Here is a 16270-nt window from a genome sequence, read left to right as displayed (position 1 = left end):
AACCGGGGATGTACTGTATGGTGACTAACATAATAAAATAAAAAATCATTATAAAAAAAAAAAGTTCACGACCGAATGCAAATTCACTCTGTGAGCACGTCGATGGGAGGAGGCCTTGGTCTGGTCTGGGTCAGCTCTCTGCACGTGCTGCTTATTATGTTCAAGCAGTGGAGGATATCTGTTGTGTTGAGAGATCAATAGTGCAAACCTTTTGCAGGCAATGCCATTTTGATGTGGTTGATGTGAAAGGGGCAGCGTTTGGAAAGCCTGACAGTTTCCTGCAAAATTCTTTCTTTTTAAAAGGAGTTTTATCAGTCTTGGATCTTTGCACACCTCCTTTGGTTCAGCTGGTTACCAGTTTTGGAAGTCATCTGCTGGTTTCAGCAATATCCATTCTGCACAGCAATGGCCTGGGCTGCTATGTCAGTGTTTGACATATGTTACTGCTTGACATGAGTGACTTCATCTTGCTCTGTATGCCTGTTCTATCAGCTCCCCCTCTGCCTTAAACTACAAAGCCTCAGGAAGGCATCCTGGTGACATGAGTGTCTATCCTGTTTTTAATCACTGTGTCTGCCATGTTATAAGTACTCATGAGATTTTACTGAATACGTCGATTGCAAAATGCATCCTGAGAAAGCACATGGTTTGATTCACTTCATCAAACCATCATGAGACATCTGGTCAACCTACATTTTTTTCCAATACCTGAACTTCAGCTAAACTTTCAGAACAAAGAGCAAGAGACCACTCCTAGTTTCTGACAACTCATCTCCATGGATCTGGAAGAGAATCACATTTTCTGTTTCTCTTCTCTGCAGCAGGGATACAGGCATGCATCTCATTCCCATACAGTTTCAGATTCTAAAGAGAGAGATAGTGGGAACTAGATCAAACTGCTATTTTACCTAATTCAAAATGGCATTTGTCGGAGAACAATTCTTACGACAGAACTTAATTTGTTGTGACATGACTATCTAGCCATGAGTGACACATGCATAGGTAAGTAGCGTGGCCAGGACCAGGGAATGGCTGTGCCTAATTCTTATACCTGATGTCTGCACCTTCTCATCAGTCTTGGTCTCAAGAATTCAGGCTTGCAATTGTGGCAGAAACTCACATAGCTTTTTGGAATTAACAGAAGGGGGTCAGACACTTTTTATATGAGATAGAGATCCACTGCATCTGTACAATATAGATCATTAAATTTAATAAAGGTCTCTAAGAGGAAAAAAGGGGTCAGACTCTGAGTAGAATGTACAGAAGATATCAGTTGATTTGGGCCTAATGAAGGAATAGATGTCCCAAGGGAAGCCAGGCCAATGGAGCATCCCAGGCAAAAAAAAAAAAAAAAAAACTGTAGGGGCAAATGTATGGAGGTATGAGGGGCATGAGGAGGTGAAGTGGCAGACTGTGAAGGGGCTTTTGAGATTTAGAACCATCTCACTCCTTACCAGAGAGGAGACTGGACCAGCAGGAGATGCTGAAGGGGAAACCAGAGAGGCTGCCCAAGTTAATGGTGATGCTGAAATGTGAGGGGCCCAATTGCCCTGTATCCACAAGTGTTGGGCTTTTTAGGTCAGAACAAAGCCATAGATACAGGGATTTTAGGAAATGGAACTTGGTCCCCTGTATTGGTCAGCTTAGGTTTAGTGTGGGCAGTGACAACTGCTGACCTCAAAATCTTAGTGGCTGACAACCAGAGAGCTTCATGTCTTGGCCATGCTTTTGGTCACTGTGGATCAGCAGACTCTGCTTGAGGGGATCTTCATTGCAGGACCAAGTCTGAAGGAGCTGCCCTCTCTGGGGAGAGCTGGTTTTGTGGCAAGAGCAAAATAAAGATGGCAGAACCACATAAGGCTCTTAAGATTCCTGCTTACTAGTGGCACATGTCAATTCCCATCACACATCATTGGCCCAAGCAAGATCCTGGATGAGCCTGGCTTTAATGCGCGTTAAGAATTATAATCCTCCTGCAGGGATGGGCCGAGGACTGCTTCTGGGGCATTTCTGCCACTCAGCAGAAATCAGGAAAGGAAATAAAGGGTGAGCAAGCCTAACGCCAAGAAAGGGACACAAGACTTTGGAGAAAGATCCTTTATTGTTGCCTCTGTGAACTCAGAATCCAGAAAAGGCAAGGATGGGGCCTGAGGCTGTATAACAAGGGTTCTACATCATCCCAGGGAGTGGGGTATATGGTCTTGGGTCAGCAGTTCTGCCGCCTCTCACAAATGAAAGCAAATCTGCCTAATTCACAGGAGAAGTCACTCCAGTGTCCATAGCTGTGCATCACCATGCAGGCTGGGACAGTTACATTATCATGTAGCTCCTCGGAGTCCCAGTTGCTGTAAAGAGATGGCCACAAAATCCCTGAGTAAATGAGCCAGTGCCTGAGCCCCCCAACCCTGTTCTCTATGAGTGAGTGTCTGGCCCTGAAGGTCTTGAGGCCTCCAATGGGAGTCATTTATTGAGCTCATCTTATAGTAGTCATCTGGTCAACCCCTTCCCATTTCTTTTTTTTTTTTTTTTTCTGAGTGGAGAGACTGAGCTCAAATGGGAGTGACAACAGGCAACAGTCTTTAGGGAAGCTGAGGATCTCCATGTTCTGGGACCACTGTCTCTGACTGCCTCATCCCACTGACCCTCTCCCCTTCTCTGAGGTCCATTTACCCTGAAGCCAGATTTTACCCTGTCCAAATTCTAGGCCTGCCACCTGATATCTATGTGACCAGGGTAAAAGTCTTAATGTCTGAACCTCTGTTTTCTTCTTTTGCAAACTGGGAGCATGTTCTGAGGATGTGTTGATTGATGCTCAGACAGCAGATGAGTTTACCAAGGAGGTGAATTCTGCCCTAAGCCCGGACCCATCTAGAGCAGTTTGCCAGACAGGGAAAGGTGATGCTGGCAGATGGAAACAACCAAACAATAACAAAGAGTGTGAGGAGGCAGGTAGCTGCAGGAAGGCATGGGGGATTCAATGTTGTCTCCACTAAAAAGATGTTCCCACACCCTCACCCCAGGTATCTGTGAACATGAAATTATTTGGGAAAAGGGTCTTTGCAAATGAAATTAGTGAAGGATATTGAGGTAAGATCATCCTGGATTAACTGAGTGAGCCTTAACTCCAATGACAAGTGTCCTTGTAAGGGACAGAGGAGAGAGGACACAGGGGAAAGAGAAAGCTGTGTGACCACAGAGGCAGAGATTGGAGTGATGAGCCCGTGAGCCAAGGAATACCTGGAGCCACCAGAAGCTGGGAGAGGCAGGAAAAGATCCTCCCCTACAGCCTTTGGAGGGAGTTGTAGCCCTGCTGACATGTCGGTTTGGGATTGCTGGCCTCTAGAACTGTGAAAGAATAAATTTCTGTTGTTTTAAGCCACACAGTTTGTTACAGCTTTGTTAGAGGCCACAAGAAACTCATATAGTTAGCAAGTGCTACATTATTATACTCCTTAATAGGCCCAATCTGCATATTAGCACATTAAGGCTCTTAGAAGTCCTACAACAAAGAACCAGTTTGGCATTGAATCCATTGTTTCTCAAGCATTTAAATGGGAATACCCTTCCCGAGTAACAAAATAGCAATAGCTGGTATGGTAGAAAATGTGGTATGTTGTTTGGGAGTTGTTGCAGGTAAATAGTGAGTGGTCGTAGACTCACCCGTCAAAAGCCCTGCCAATCTCTTAGGAGGGGAATATCGTGGGTGATTAGGGGCACCTGCATGGCAGACATGGAGACTCACATGTAGGTGGGTGTTGAGGCATCCATCCACCTGTGGTGGCCTTTCTGGCCCTCTTTGAAGAGGCCTATCCAGGATGTCACCTGCACAGTTGATGTCAGGAAGTCCTAGAAGGGAGAAGGCATACTGAGAGGTAAAATTCCATTAAAGCTGAAAGGACAGAGTTTGGAATGTCTGAGGGTCGTAAGAGGGCTAAGGTACAGAGGAGCTCTCAGGTGGGCTGGCAGACAGAGACAGCCATGCACAGCACTTTATATCCTGATGCAAACTCCAGACCTACTATGTGCATGTTGTATGGCCTCAGACAAGTTACCCACCCTTTGGTCTCCCCATCCATACAAAGGAAAGAATGGAGTCTCCACCTTTTACCAGATTCTCAAGATGGGAAGAATCAATTGTGTGAGGTATGTGTTCCTAGAAAGAAGTACCGGACAAATATTGGCTGCGAATATTTTTTAAGGTCAATGCATGTCAGAGCAAGGGGTTTGATCTGTAGGCTATAGGAATATCTCTGGCTGGAAACCCAGATCTAAGGACATTCTTGATGCCCTGCTTTGAGCCAAGCCTTGTTCCTGAGATTATTTAGATCCTGCCCCAGACAAGCAGGCAAGCCTGGTGCAGTGTGAAGTTCTATGATGAAAGTCTCTGATGGTGTCATGAGATAATATGGAGAAAGGATGCTTGTATTGGGGTTTTGGCAGGTGAGTAAGAATTCTCCACACAGATAGCAAGAGTAAGAGTACTCCAAGCAGAGAGACCTACATGAATCAGAGCTTGGAGGCAGGACCACAGTGCAGAGAATCCATTCCCTGCATGTCTTAGCAGTGAGGTTCAGTTGCAGCAAGAAAGGAAGGTCTTGAAGACCATACTAGAAGTATTATGCTAGATCCCAAAGGGGACAGAAATATGAACCCCCAAATTCTTTTATAATCCCTCCCCACCCTGCTGAGATTCCGCCTTTCCCTATCCCACCTGTTCTGTTCTGCAGTTGATGATAACCAGGTGACCTTTCTTCTGGACACAAGAATCATTAGCTTGGGTCCAGGTGAGGTTGTCCAGGGAAAAGAAGTAGCAGGAGCCCTGAAAGACCTTCCAGTCCAGGGGGCAAGGCTCACAAGAGGATTCTGTGGGAATGGAGCCATTAGCAAAATTGGCATGTCCAGTTTTCCATCCACTGAAGCGCTGTGTCACCCATCACCCCCTGGTCACATTCCCAACAGCCTTCTCTTGAACATACCCAACAGTTGGAAACTCACTACCTGGTAAGTTGGTGCTTCCCATTATTGAACTGTATCAGAAGGAAATATAAAATGCTATAGATATCCTATGAGGTGGGGAAAAGGGACTCAACACTGTGGAATTAATATCCTACTTTTGTATAAAATACAGGGACATATGTTTGACATCCTTATTTGCTTGAAGAAACTCTAGAGCAGAAACTGTACAATGCACAGGACAGTCCCCAGTGCAAAGAATTATTCAGCCCCAAATATCAGTAGCACTCAGTTTAAGAAACTGTGCTCTGAAGGAAAACGTATATAACTACATAAAACAATTACAGTGGTTCCTGAGGATTAAGTGGGAACTTGGCAGTGAGGGCTCAGAAGTGAGAGAGAGGATTCTCGCTGCGTTCATCTATCTCCAGTTAGTGAATAGACACAAAGGCACACACAATTAATCCTTGTTATTTGCAGATTCTATATTTGCAAATTCACCTACTTATGAAAATGTATTGGTAACCCCAAAATCAATACTTATGAAGTTTTCCTGGTCACTCACAGACACGCATAGAGCAGCAAAAAGCTTGAGTCTGAAGGAAAATCAGGCAAGGCTCTGCTTTCTTGCTTCACCTCTCAGACTGTAAACAACCATCCTTTCCACAGGCCATTTTATGCTACACTTTTCACATTTTTGTGCTTTCTGTTGGTGATTTTGCTGTTTAAAAAGGTCCTTGGGGCGTGTGGGTGGCTCAGTCGGTTAAGTGCCTGACTTCGGTTCAAGTCATGATCTCAGGGTCCTGGGATCGAGCCCTGAGTTGTACTCCATGCTAAGTGGGGAGTCTGCTTGTGCTTCTGCCCCTCCCCTGCTCATGCTCTCTCTCCCTCTCAAATTAATAAATAAAATCTTTAAAAATAAAATAAAATGAAAAATAAAAAGGCCCTCAAGTATAATGCAGAAGTGCTGTCAGTATTCCCAAATGAGCAGGAAGCCTGCAATATGCCTTACAGAGAAAATGCATGTGTATTAGATAAGCTTCATTCAGGCATGAGTTCAAGTGCTGTTGGCCATGAGTTCAATGTTAATGAAACAATATCTATTAAATATATTGAAACAGAAACACATGAAAATGGGGTTGTATTGATCAGTTGACAAAACATTATGACCAGAGGCTTAAATAAACCTAACACTGTTATTTCCCCTAGGAGCAATGATTCAATATTCACCAATTCATCATTTGCAGGGACTTTATAAAACATAACTACATGAATAATGAGAATTGATTGTACATATAGTGAATGTCATCCACTCATGCAAAAGTTATATAAAAAACATGTGGCACCAAGAGCACCCCCTCCAGTAGCATCCAATCCAGAGGATTGTTTGGAAACCAGGAATCTACACTGTGGCAAATTCTCCAGGTACTTCTAATATGCCGCTACGGACCGACCACATTTGATAACACACCAATGTGGTATGAAAAGTAGAGGCTCTGGATCCTGACCGTCTGTCTTGAAGAAAATACTGTTAATTATCCCTATTTTACAGCTGAAGAAACTGAGGCTTGGAATGGCTTAAATGGGTTGCCCAAGGTCATATACAACCACAAGCCCAGACCAGGTCTGGCTGTCTCAAAGTTCTTGCTTTCCTGGGAGCCTCCACTACAAATATGATCTGATCATATCACCTGAACTTTCTAAAAAGATCTGAGAAGCCACTGGTATCAAGGTGACCTCTGAGAGCCAGTGCTGTGGGAAACCCCACCGTTACAGGTGCTGAAGGCAGCACAGCCTCTCCCCTCTCCACCTCCTCTCCTTACCATTGCCTGCCAGTACAGCCTTTATTTGCTGGAACACTTCACCCCGGATGAAGTCCCGGTCGTGCCCGGCATCCCCCAGTCCCTGTGTCACTGCGGGACCCAAAGAGAAAGGGCTGGTGAAGGTCTTGGCAGAGAGAGGAGATGTGGTTGAGGGGCTGGAGGCCAACCATGTCAAACCTCACTCACCTTTTTCATTCAGTTGAAAGACTTCCTTCTGCACCTGCTGTGTCCTCTTCAAGACTGGGGAGAGGCGCGAGGAGGTGCTCTGGACCCCAAAACCTCCCTGGGATCTCTCCCTGTTCCTCAAACCCCAAGTGGCCAAGGCTTTCCCCCATTCCCAGGGCAAGGCATTCTGGGGCTCCGAAATGCCCCACCCATTTTTCAGATGAAGACATTGAGGCCCTGAGCAGTAAAGGCCCTTGTCTAAGGCAGTCAGTGAGGCAGAACTTTTATTCAGGGGTGTCTGTTGAGCCAGTTCTCTACAGTAGTTAGCAGGGAGCCTGGAGTTCTAGTCCAGGTCAGGGATGAGATCTGGGGAGACACTCACCAATGACTCAGACTGACTTCAGCCCATGCAGGACCCCAAAAGCCTCTGAGACTGATGGGCAGGTGAGCTCCATTCTGTTATCATTATGATCCCCCTAGTGACACAGACCACCCACCCCTGCACCAGCCCTGCAGACCTGCCTTTGCAGGTTGGGAGTCAGTGTGCTTGTTTCCCTGTGGTCACCCTGTCCCCACCAACCCATATGCCTTACCTTCAGACAGGGCCACACTGAAAATAATGACCATGAGAAGCAGGATCAGAGACACAACAAGGCAGAGATACTTCCAGGTCTTGTCCTGGGATGTCTGTCCCCATCGCCCTGGAGGAAACCTGGTCAGCCTCCCTCTCCCCAAGGACGTACACTCTCTTGCCCCCTGAGATGCCTCAGACAGTCTGCAGGAAACCACCATATCCCCTGGGGTATTCTGGGTTCACTACTGGACCCACCTGATAGGGAGGACCCAGAAAAAGCTGGAAAAAGAAGCCCATCCTTCTAGGATAAGAAGTCATGGGGGTGAAGGACAGTGGGATGAGGAAGGGCTTCAGGAAGACTCAAACCTTAGATATTCCCTTCCTCCAACCTGTGAGGGAATCAGGGCAACCTGGCACCCAGCTTTTGCTGAAGTAAAGGACCCCTGGTCCCAGCTCCTTGACTCACCAGTGTTCCCCTGCTGCGGGGGGAGTTTGGCTCTCAATGCTGTAATCTCATTAGGGTTTGAGGACTGCCTGGCTTCGGCCATGGCTGCAGTTCACTCAGGTCTGAAATGCCCCTGCCCTGCAGGGTTTTCTGGGTGATCTAACCAGCTCTTGGAAGGAAACACCCTCCTCCCCAACCCTCCTACACTTGTCTTCCTTCCTGGCTCAGCGTGGGGCCCCAACAACTCTATATGGCTGATGATCAAGTAATCCAATGGGGGAAGGGACCTGGGCACCTGGGGCAAAGACAGTGGGCACCAAGCTTTCCTCTGCCCAAGGTGGTTAAAACACAAAACAATACAGAACCAAATCCAAATCCCAGTACTCACACCATTGCCACTCTCTGCTTCTAACAGCTTTCTGTGAACAGTTACCTCAGGTTTGCCCAGTTTTGGACATTTGACCTTAGGAAATCATTTACGTGATTCTTTTCTTGGCTACTGAGGCCAGTTGCACTTCCCAGCACCATCATTCATGCGTGCATTACTCTAGCTAGTTAATTACCTATTTACTGTTTTAAAGTTTTAAAATTTTGAATATAAGGAAGAAAGAGCTAGCATTTATTGACTGCCTTCTGTCAAACGCAATGAAATGCACTTTACACACGCTATCTATTTTCCTTTTCACAAAAAAACTGTCCAAAATAGCACTGTTCAACACAGAATAGATGAAATGCTTGGTGTGGTGAAAACACAAGGCTAATAAAAAGCACAGCTAGGATGTAAATCAATCCCTTCTGACACCAAGCCATCTTCCCCATTATTCTCTGCTGTGTTGCCAACCTCAATACTATGCGCTTGAAAGAAAAGAAAGAAAAATTACTAGCCATCTGTTATGAGTTGAGTTGTAACCCTTATCCTCCACAAATTTATGTGTGAAAGCCCTAATCTTCAGGACCTCAGAATGTGACTGTATTTGGTAAGAGGGTTGTTGCAGATGTAATCAGTTAAGATCAAATCATACTGGAGTAGAGTGGGCCCCTCATCCAATATGACTAGTGTCCTTACCAAAAAAAAAAAAAAAAAAGGAACTTGCACACAAGGAAAATATCATGTGAAGATAAAGGCAGAAGTTGAGGTAGGCTTCTACAAGTCAAGAAACACCAAAGATTGCCAGCATGCTACAGAAGTCAGGAGAGAGGCTGGTGACAGACCCTTTCCTCACACCCATCAGAAAGAACCAACTTATGACACCTTGATCTGGGACTTCTATCTTCCCAAACTGTGAGACAACGAATTTCTGTGGCTTAAGCCACTCAGTGTGCTGCACTTTGTTATAAAAGCCCCAGGAAACTAATATACCACCTATTTTGCATATTGCATTGCAATCCTTAGTCACATGCATACTTATTTTACACAATTATGACCATAGTAATATATATAGTGTTTCCTCATGCGTCTAGGAAATCCTGATAATTTTTTAAATAGGAAAAAGTGCTCATGCTTATTAGCAATTGGAAAGATGCAACCTAAGTGAACAAGGAGATATTATTACATGGATATCAGATTGGGGCACATTTTTAAATCCGTCACTAAGTGTTGGTCAAGATATGGAGCAACTGGAACATTCTTACGCTGCTGGAGTGAGTGTAAATTGGTGCAAAAATTCTGGAGATCTGTTCAGCATAAATGACAAAGCTGAGAACACACATACCCTTGGGGTTGCATTTGTAAGTGTATGTCCAACACAGTTGCATGCTTATTTGCACATGCTTATTTGCATGCTTATTTCATCACAATTTTTTTGTAATTGCCAAAATTGAGAATAATCCAATGCCCATCTGAGTAGAATAGAAGAATACAACCATGGTATATCCATATGATAGAAAAATAGAAAACATACATCAATGAAGATAAGCCAACAAGAGCTGTATACAAGAGCTTGGATGAGTCTTTCATATTTTATTCTGGTGAGAGAAAACACACACACACACACACACACACACACACACACACACACACAAGATTACAAAAACTATCTCTCCATAAGCAAAAGCAAGTATTCAAAAACAATTTGTGCAACCTACTCTCAAATGGATGAACAATGAAGAGTGTGTGAAAGATAAGTAGATAGGTAGGTAGATGATAGGTAGATAGATGATAGATAATAGTTCAATAAAGCAAATCTAGCACAGAGTTAGTAAATGGTGAAACTAGATGAAGGTCACACACGTTCATTGGACTATTCTTGCAACCTTTCTGTAGATCTAAATTTTTTCAATTTAAAAGTTGTGGAGAAAAAGTTTAAAAATGTGAAACACTGGGGTGCCTGGGTGGCTCAGTCATTAGGCGTCTGCCTTCGGCTCAGAGCGTGACCCCAGGGTCCTGGGATCGAGCCCCACAACAGGCTCCTTTGCTAGGAGCCTGGTTCTTCCTCTCCCACTCCCCCTGCTTGTGTTCCCTCTCTCAATGGCTGTCTCTCTCTGTCAAATAAATAAATAAAATCTTTTAAAAAATGTGAAACACTAATATTCATAGTGGTTTTATATTTAATAGCCTCAAAGCTGAAATAACTAAAATGTCCATCAATTTGTGAATGGATAAACAAATTGTAATATCTATGCAATGGAATACAACTGAGGGATGTAAAAGAAATGCATTCGTGATTCCTGCAACGACATGGGTAGTTCTCAAAGCCACATTAAGTGAATGAAGCCAGACCAAAAGGACTAGCTAACTACAGGATCTTCCCTATACGGAGCTAATATAGTGAGAGAAAGCAGAACATAGTTGTTTGGGGCTGAGGATGGGGGGATTGACTGGGAACTTTGGGGGACTCATGGAAATGTTCTGTATCTTGATTGTGGTGGCGTTTCCATGCCAAATTCATCAAAATTTATAACTTAAAATGAGGTCATTTTATGTAAACTACACATCAATTGAGTTGATTTTTGTAATGGTAAAACTAACTATATTGTTTAGGGGTGTATATATAGATACACATGGGTAAAAAATTGTAAAGAAAATTGATAAATGATTATTGGAAATTTAGGATACTGTTAAGTCTGGATAATTAACCCCTGTGATGAGAGACGAGTATGTGGGGCTTCTGGGTCTGGCAAGAGTCTTTTACCGCAGTTGGGTTGCATGTGTGAACATTGATTACATAACCATCCATTGATTGTATATGTTTGTTCATACATTTTGTGTATATGCATTATATTTCTCAATAAAGGTAAAAAATGTTGTGAAAAGGAATATGAAAATACTTTGCACAGTTAAACTGCTATATAACTGCTAATGGAATAAGGGACATTTATAGTTCCCTTGCTTTTGGGGATCAAATGTAAAAAAAAAAAAGATGAATTTTTCCTTTTTTAAATAATTTTTTATTATGTTATGTTAGTTACCATACAGTATAGCCTTAGGTTTTGATGTAGCGTTCCATGTTTCATTATTTGCGTGTAATACCCAGTGAGATTTTTCCAATTTGCATGGCCTACTTGACATGCATCTATCAATTGGCATTTTCTGCAGACTTATTTTAGAGGGCAACATAACCATAATGTCATCTTAATTTTACACAACACAGTGGGTTCCTATGTAATGAGGAATTCAGAACATTTTTATGTCTGATATTGGGTGATAGTGCCTTCTAGATAATTCCCATACATTTTGTTTCCACTGTCCTAGAGAGAAATTACTCAAGGGGGGTTAAAGGTAAGGACAGAAACTTCGAAATCCTGGACTCACCGTTGGACAACTCGAAAGTGTTGGAAAAATAAAAATTAAAACCCAAAGAGCACGCCAATTCATACATACAGAATGAGCTATTTATCACTGAACAAAGAAAAGGTCCAGAATGCCTGCATGTAGTCTGTGATTGGCTATGAAGATATAAATTGTTAGCTCTATTTATATGGAATTAAAACTGCAGTTGATACACATCACCTTATGTAAACAGTTGGCAGTTACTGAATTCACATTGGTATTTTGTATTAGCCATGCCTTCTACTTTTCTGTTGTGTTGACACCTAGGGCCTTGCTGATCCTGGAGAGACTAGCCAGTTTCTAGAGAGAGTGATGGTTCACCCAGGAGCATGTCATTCCTATGCATGTCAACCCATCCAAAGCCCATACACCCAATTACCCCCTTTCTCTAAATACAAATTGTATAATTCATATAAATTTATGTAACTATTTATAAATACTCATTTATTTTATATTTATAAAGTATTTATAAGTGTATTTTAAATTTTATATTAATTTAATTATATTAATATTAATCAAATATTTATAAAAAGTCATCATATATGTGGCCCAAGAAACATTCAACAGATTACAAATCACCCATACCTTTCTACTGTTAGTGAGCCCTGTGGCTCAACCATAGACCCCAACAGTTAAAACTGAAACAAACAAGACCGCTTAACTCTTTTTTTTTTTTTTTAGATTTAATGTATTTATTTGAGAGAGAGGGAGTGAGCAAGAGAGAGAGTGGGGGAGGCGCGGAGGAGGAGCAGAGGGAGAAGCAGTCTCCCTGCTGAGCAGGTAGCCTGATGCCAGGCTCAATCCTAGGACCCAGGGATCAGGACCTGAGCCCAAGGCAGCCGCTTAACCAAGTGAGCCACCCAGGGGCCCCAAGACCGCTTAACTCTTACACTACATCCCATTGTGCTTATTTCTTATGCACTTTCTGGAGGCATTGATAAAGGTGTTTTGCAATGACCGGAACATTCCAACTGCCAGACCAGAAAAGCCCTGCTAGCAATGGAACACTGAGGGGACCACAGCCCCCACGCCCCATTCACAGCCCTTGATCCCAGGCTGAACACATAATGACGCGCCCCTGATCACGTGCTTTCTGCCTGCCGTCTTGCAGCACCACCCCTCCCCCCAACCTCTTAATAAAACTCTAGGTGTCCCTCTTGTAGACAGAGAGGTCTGTAATTAAGGCTTGAGCCTGCCACCCACCCCAGCTGTCGGTAGCCGAAACAAACTCTCTCTCTTCCTCTTCCCACCCCTTCTCTCTTGAGTTACTGGCTTCTCTTGCTAAGAGTTTATGGGAGTATGTTCCGGCAATAGTGTTGGCAAGTCCAGCCAGGCACTGTGCTCTCAATTTGTCCAGCCGCTGGGGATTCCAGGAAGTGGGGGAGGGGGGGTGCTATTGGCTGGGGCAGCGCCAGAGCCCACCCATTCTTTTTCTGAGTTACAGGCTGTGATTGATCATTGGGTAACGTGTACTCTTTGACCGCAGAGCAGCAACATTTACAAGTAACAGCAAACTAAAATAAGACGAAATCAGAGAGGGAGACAAACCATAAGAGACTCTTAACTCTAGGAAACACTGAGGGTTGCTGGAGGGGAGGTGGGTGGGAGGATGGGGTAACTGGGTGATGGACATTAAGGAGGGCATGTGATGTGATGAGCACTGGGCGTTATATGCAACTGATGAATCACCAAATTCTACCCCTGAAACTAATAATACAGTATATGTTAATTAAATTAAAATTAAATAGAATTAAAAGATAAAAAATAAAAATAACAGCAAACTTCAAAAATGCACACAACTAGAAACTAGATCAATGAAACCATTTTTGGAACCAGCAGAAAGACAGGTCTAGGGTGAAAGCTAAGAGTTTGCTTTGGACACCATGAGCCCAAAATCCCTATCAGACTGCCATTTGGAGATGTCCCCAGCAGCTTTAAAATCCGGAGGCCTTTGCTCTGCCCGGTCCACCAGATGCATGGAGATGTCAGGAATCCTATTACTACACACCACAGGTCTTAAATGTTGTTTCGTTAGTTAATAACTTAGATCTACTTACTTTCTGGCTATTTGTTTTTTACAGCTTACATTTTAATTAACTTCCTTTTATTTTTCCATCATTTTAGAGTTCATATTTATTTTAATTAGCAATAATGAAACCTGGTTTTGAAACATACCAGACATAGAGGGAGACCTCACACACATAATAGACCTCTCATGTATCTGTTTGCTGGTGAACCTAGTGAAATCATACATGGGCATCCATTTAAAATCTCTGGAAATGGTCCAGGGGGCATATGGCAAATGAAGAAATGTTTGTTTATTTATTCCAGAATTGCCAGGTGTCCCTTTGCTAATGATGCATCCACAGAGCAGCACATTCCCCCATTACTGGCATTTGGAATCTCCTATAAGCAGCTTCTTCAAAAGGGCTGTGATCCCCTCTGTCATGGTTTGCCTGGGGCTTTGCCCACATTCTTTCTTCAGGACAGGATGCTTCCCTCCACTAAACAGATCTTCCCCAGTCTTCCTGTAATTCTCCCAGTTTTCAACTTAGAATGCCTTTCACTTTCATTTTTGAAAGATAGCTTTGTTGGATATATGACCCTCTTTGTCTCTTTCCTTGACCTGGTGGTCTTTCCTATGAGGCACGGGCAGGTTCATGGAAACAAAAACCCAAATCATTACTAAGGAATCACTCCTGGGATTCTCAGAGAAGCCAGAGGATCAGTACTTTCTCTTTGGGCTGAACTCGATCTTCATGGCTGAGTCCTTGCATACTGTCACGTCTGACTCCCACCTCCACAACCCCTTGGGCTTCATCTTCTCCAACTCCTCCTTTACTTGACATCTTTTCACTTCCATCATGGTCCCCGAAATACCAGACGACACCCAGAAGGGTACAAAGCAATCACTTTGGCAGACTGCCTCACATGGATGGTTTTAGCTGGGATGAACAATTGTCTCCTTGACCATGATTAGTTTGTAGCTATTGCTGCCTGTATGTAGTCTTGCCTGCTATTTCCTGGTTATTCTTCCAACATCACAGCTTCATTATTTTGCCCAGAAGAGATTCTCTAAAATTAGAAATGTTATTTTTGTGTGTGTTCATGTTCATTTGTGTCCATGCTATAAACAAACAAACAAACAAACAAATAAATAAATAAATAAAGATACTCACACCCCTTTCTCCCACAAGAGGACAAATAAAGACTTCTGAATTATCTGACACTATGGTTTTAGATTCTTTAAAAAGTTTAATTATACACCCCAGTGCTTCCCACCTTCCTGGAACTGAAGGTTGGACAATGTATCTCCTGGCATAATTTCAGTCTCAAGGGCTGTAGCTCCCATGGCGATTAATTTTCTCTCTCTGACAAAAGGGGAGATAAAAAGAAGCTTTCTGATGCAACACAGTCCCTCAGAGCCTCTGTCCTCAGACAATTTTGTCAGTCACCCCATAAACCAAGGCAAGATTCATTAACCAAAGATGCCGGATTCCAAGGAGGTTTTATCAAGAAGGTGTCCCAAGATAAGGAGAATTGAAGTATGTGTGGGAGCCAAGAGAGGGTCTCTTAGATCCTGGCAAGTAGAGGTGACAGTCTGGAACCCCACTGCTTGTGAAGCTTCCTGGAAAGTAGGCATGGTTAGAGAGGAGATATTGATGGCAAGAAAGAGACTCAGAAGTTGATAGTTTTATATTCATTTGTATGATCGTGCGGAGTTTCAGTATATGCAGGCATTTGGAGGGACAGAGAGATTGTATATGCCTCTTAATCTTCCCTGGCTCACAGGTGAGCATCTTAGAATTTGTTTTACCTCAGCCCATCAGCACTGCCCCGAGCCTCGGGTGGCAGGAGGGGGTTGGGGGAGTTGTTTATTTTAACGTCCACACATGAACCTCCATAGAAGCTGCTGAACTGGGAGGACCTGGAGTTCTTGATCATTGCTGAGAGATTGGTCTTAGGACATGCTCCCTGCCACAGCCCAGAGACAGCTTCAACCCTCCTTCCAGAAATTCTAAAACACTGACATCCCAAAGCAGTTTTCAGAGGTCAGATCAGATCAGCTTGGAGAGCCAGGACAGAAAGAGCCAAACTTCTGTTCAATGGGCAGAACAGGAAAAAACACATGACTGGGACCTGTCAGAATGGATTCGGATCCCAGGACTGCCAGTCAATCCCCGTGCCACCTTAGACATGTCATTACACTAAGTATCTCCCTTGCCGATTTTGTCATCCAGCAAATGCATAACAAGCTCTTCTGTGCTCCTTGTGCTGTGTGTTCCAGAGTGATGGTCAAGCAGAAAGCAGTCTGTGAACTGAGCTTTCAAGTACTCATCATTTGATTACCAAACTAGCAAAGAGAGGGAAAGGCAGGAATGCAGTGTAACTTGAATGGGCCAGAGGCACGTTTGCTTCTGTGGACCCCTTCCTCCATAAATAACAATATTAAAAAATTATATTTTACAGCTTATTGTTGGTATAAAGACACTTACAGTTCTGGTTGGATGCAGTCATCTTTTCTCTTTAAAAGAAATAAA

The 16270-nt window shown here is 43.4% G+C and overlaps 1 protein-coding gene across 3 annotated transcripts; it reads right to left on the bottom strand.

The window, feature by feature from the left end:
• Nucleotides 1–1981: 1981 nt before the first annotated feature.
• LOC103677164 (C-type lectin domain family 4 member G) lies at nucleotides 1982–8594 on the bottom strand. Of its 3 annotated transcripts, XM_008706400.2 has the most exons (7): nucleotides 7982–8594; nucleotides 7535–7642; nucleotides 6963–7016; nucleotides 6777–6866; nucleotides 4712–4863; nucleotides 3743–3846; nucleotides 1982–2345 (listed from the first exon to the last, which is right to left on the bottom strand). In XM_008706400.2, exons 1-7 carry the CDS (start codon nucleotides 8061–8063, stop codon nucleotides 2207–2209), a joined length of 729 nt encoding a protein of 242 aa, XP_008704622.1. In that variant the 5' UTR covers nucleotides 8064–8594; the 3' UTR covers nucleotides 1982–2206. The 3 variants fall into 3 exon arrangements, with proteins under 3 accessions (XP_008704622.1, XP_008704623.1, XP_008704625.1); XM_008706401.2 differs by lacking the exon at nucleotides 6963–7016; XM_008706403.2 differs by lacking the exon at nucleotides 7535–7642.
• Nucleotides 8595–16270: the final 7676 nt, after the last annotated feature.

The sequence above is a fragment of the Ursus maritimus genome, unplaced genomic scaffold (assembly GCF_017311325.1).
Source record: "Ursus maritimus isolate PB19 unplaced genomic scaffold, ASM1731132v1 scaffold_14, whole genome shotgun sequence".
NCBI lineage: Eukaryota > Metazoa > Chordata > Mammalia > Carnivora > Ursidae > Ursus > Ursus maritimus.
Note: the sequence above shows the minus strand (reverse complement) of the source record. Positions and strands in the feature narration are given on the sequence as shown.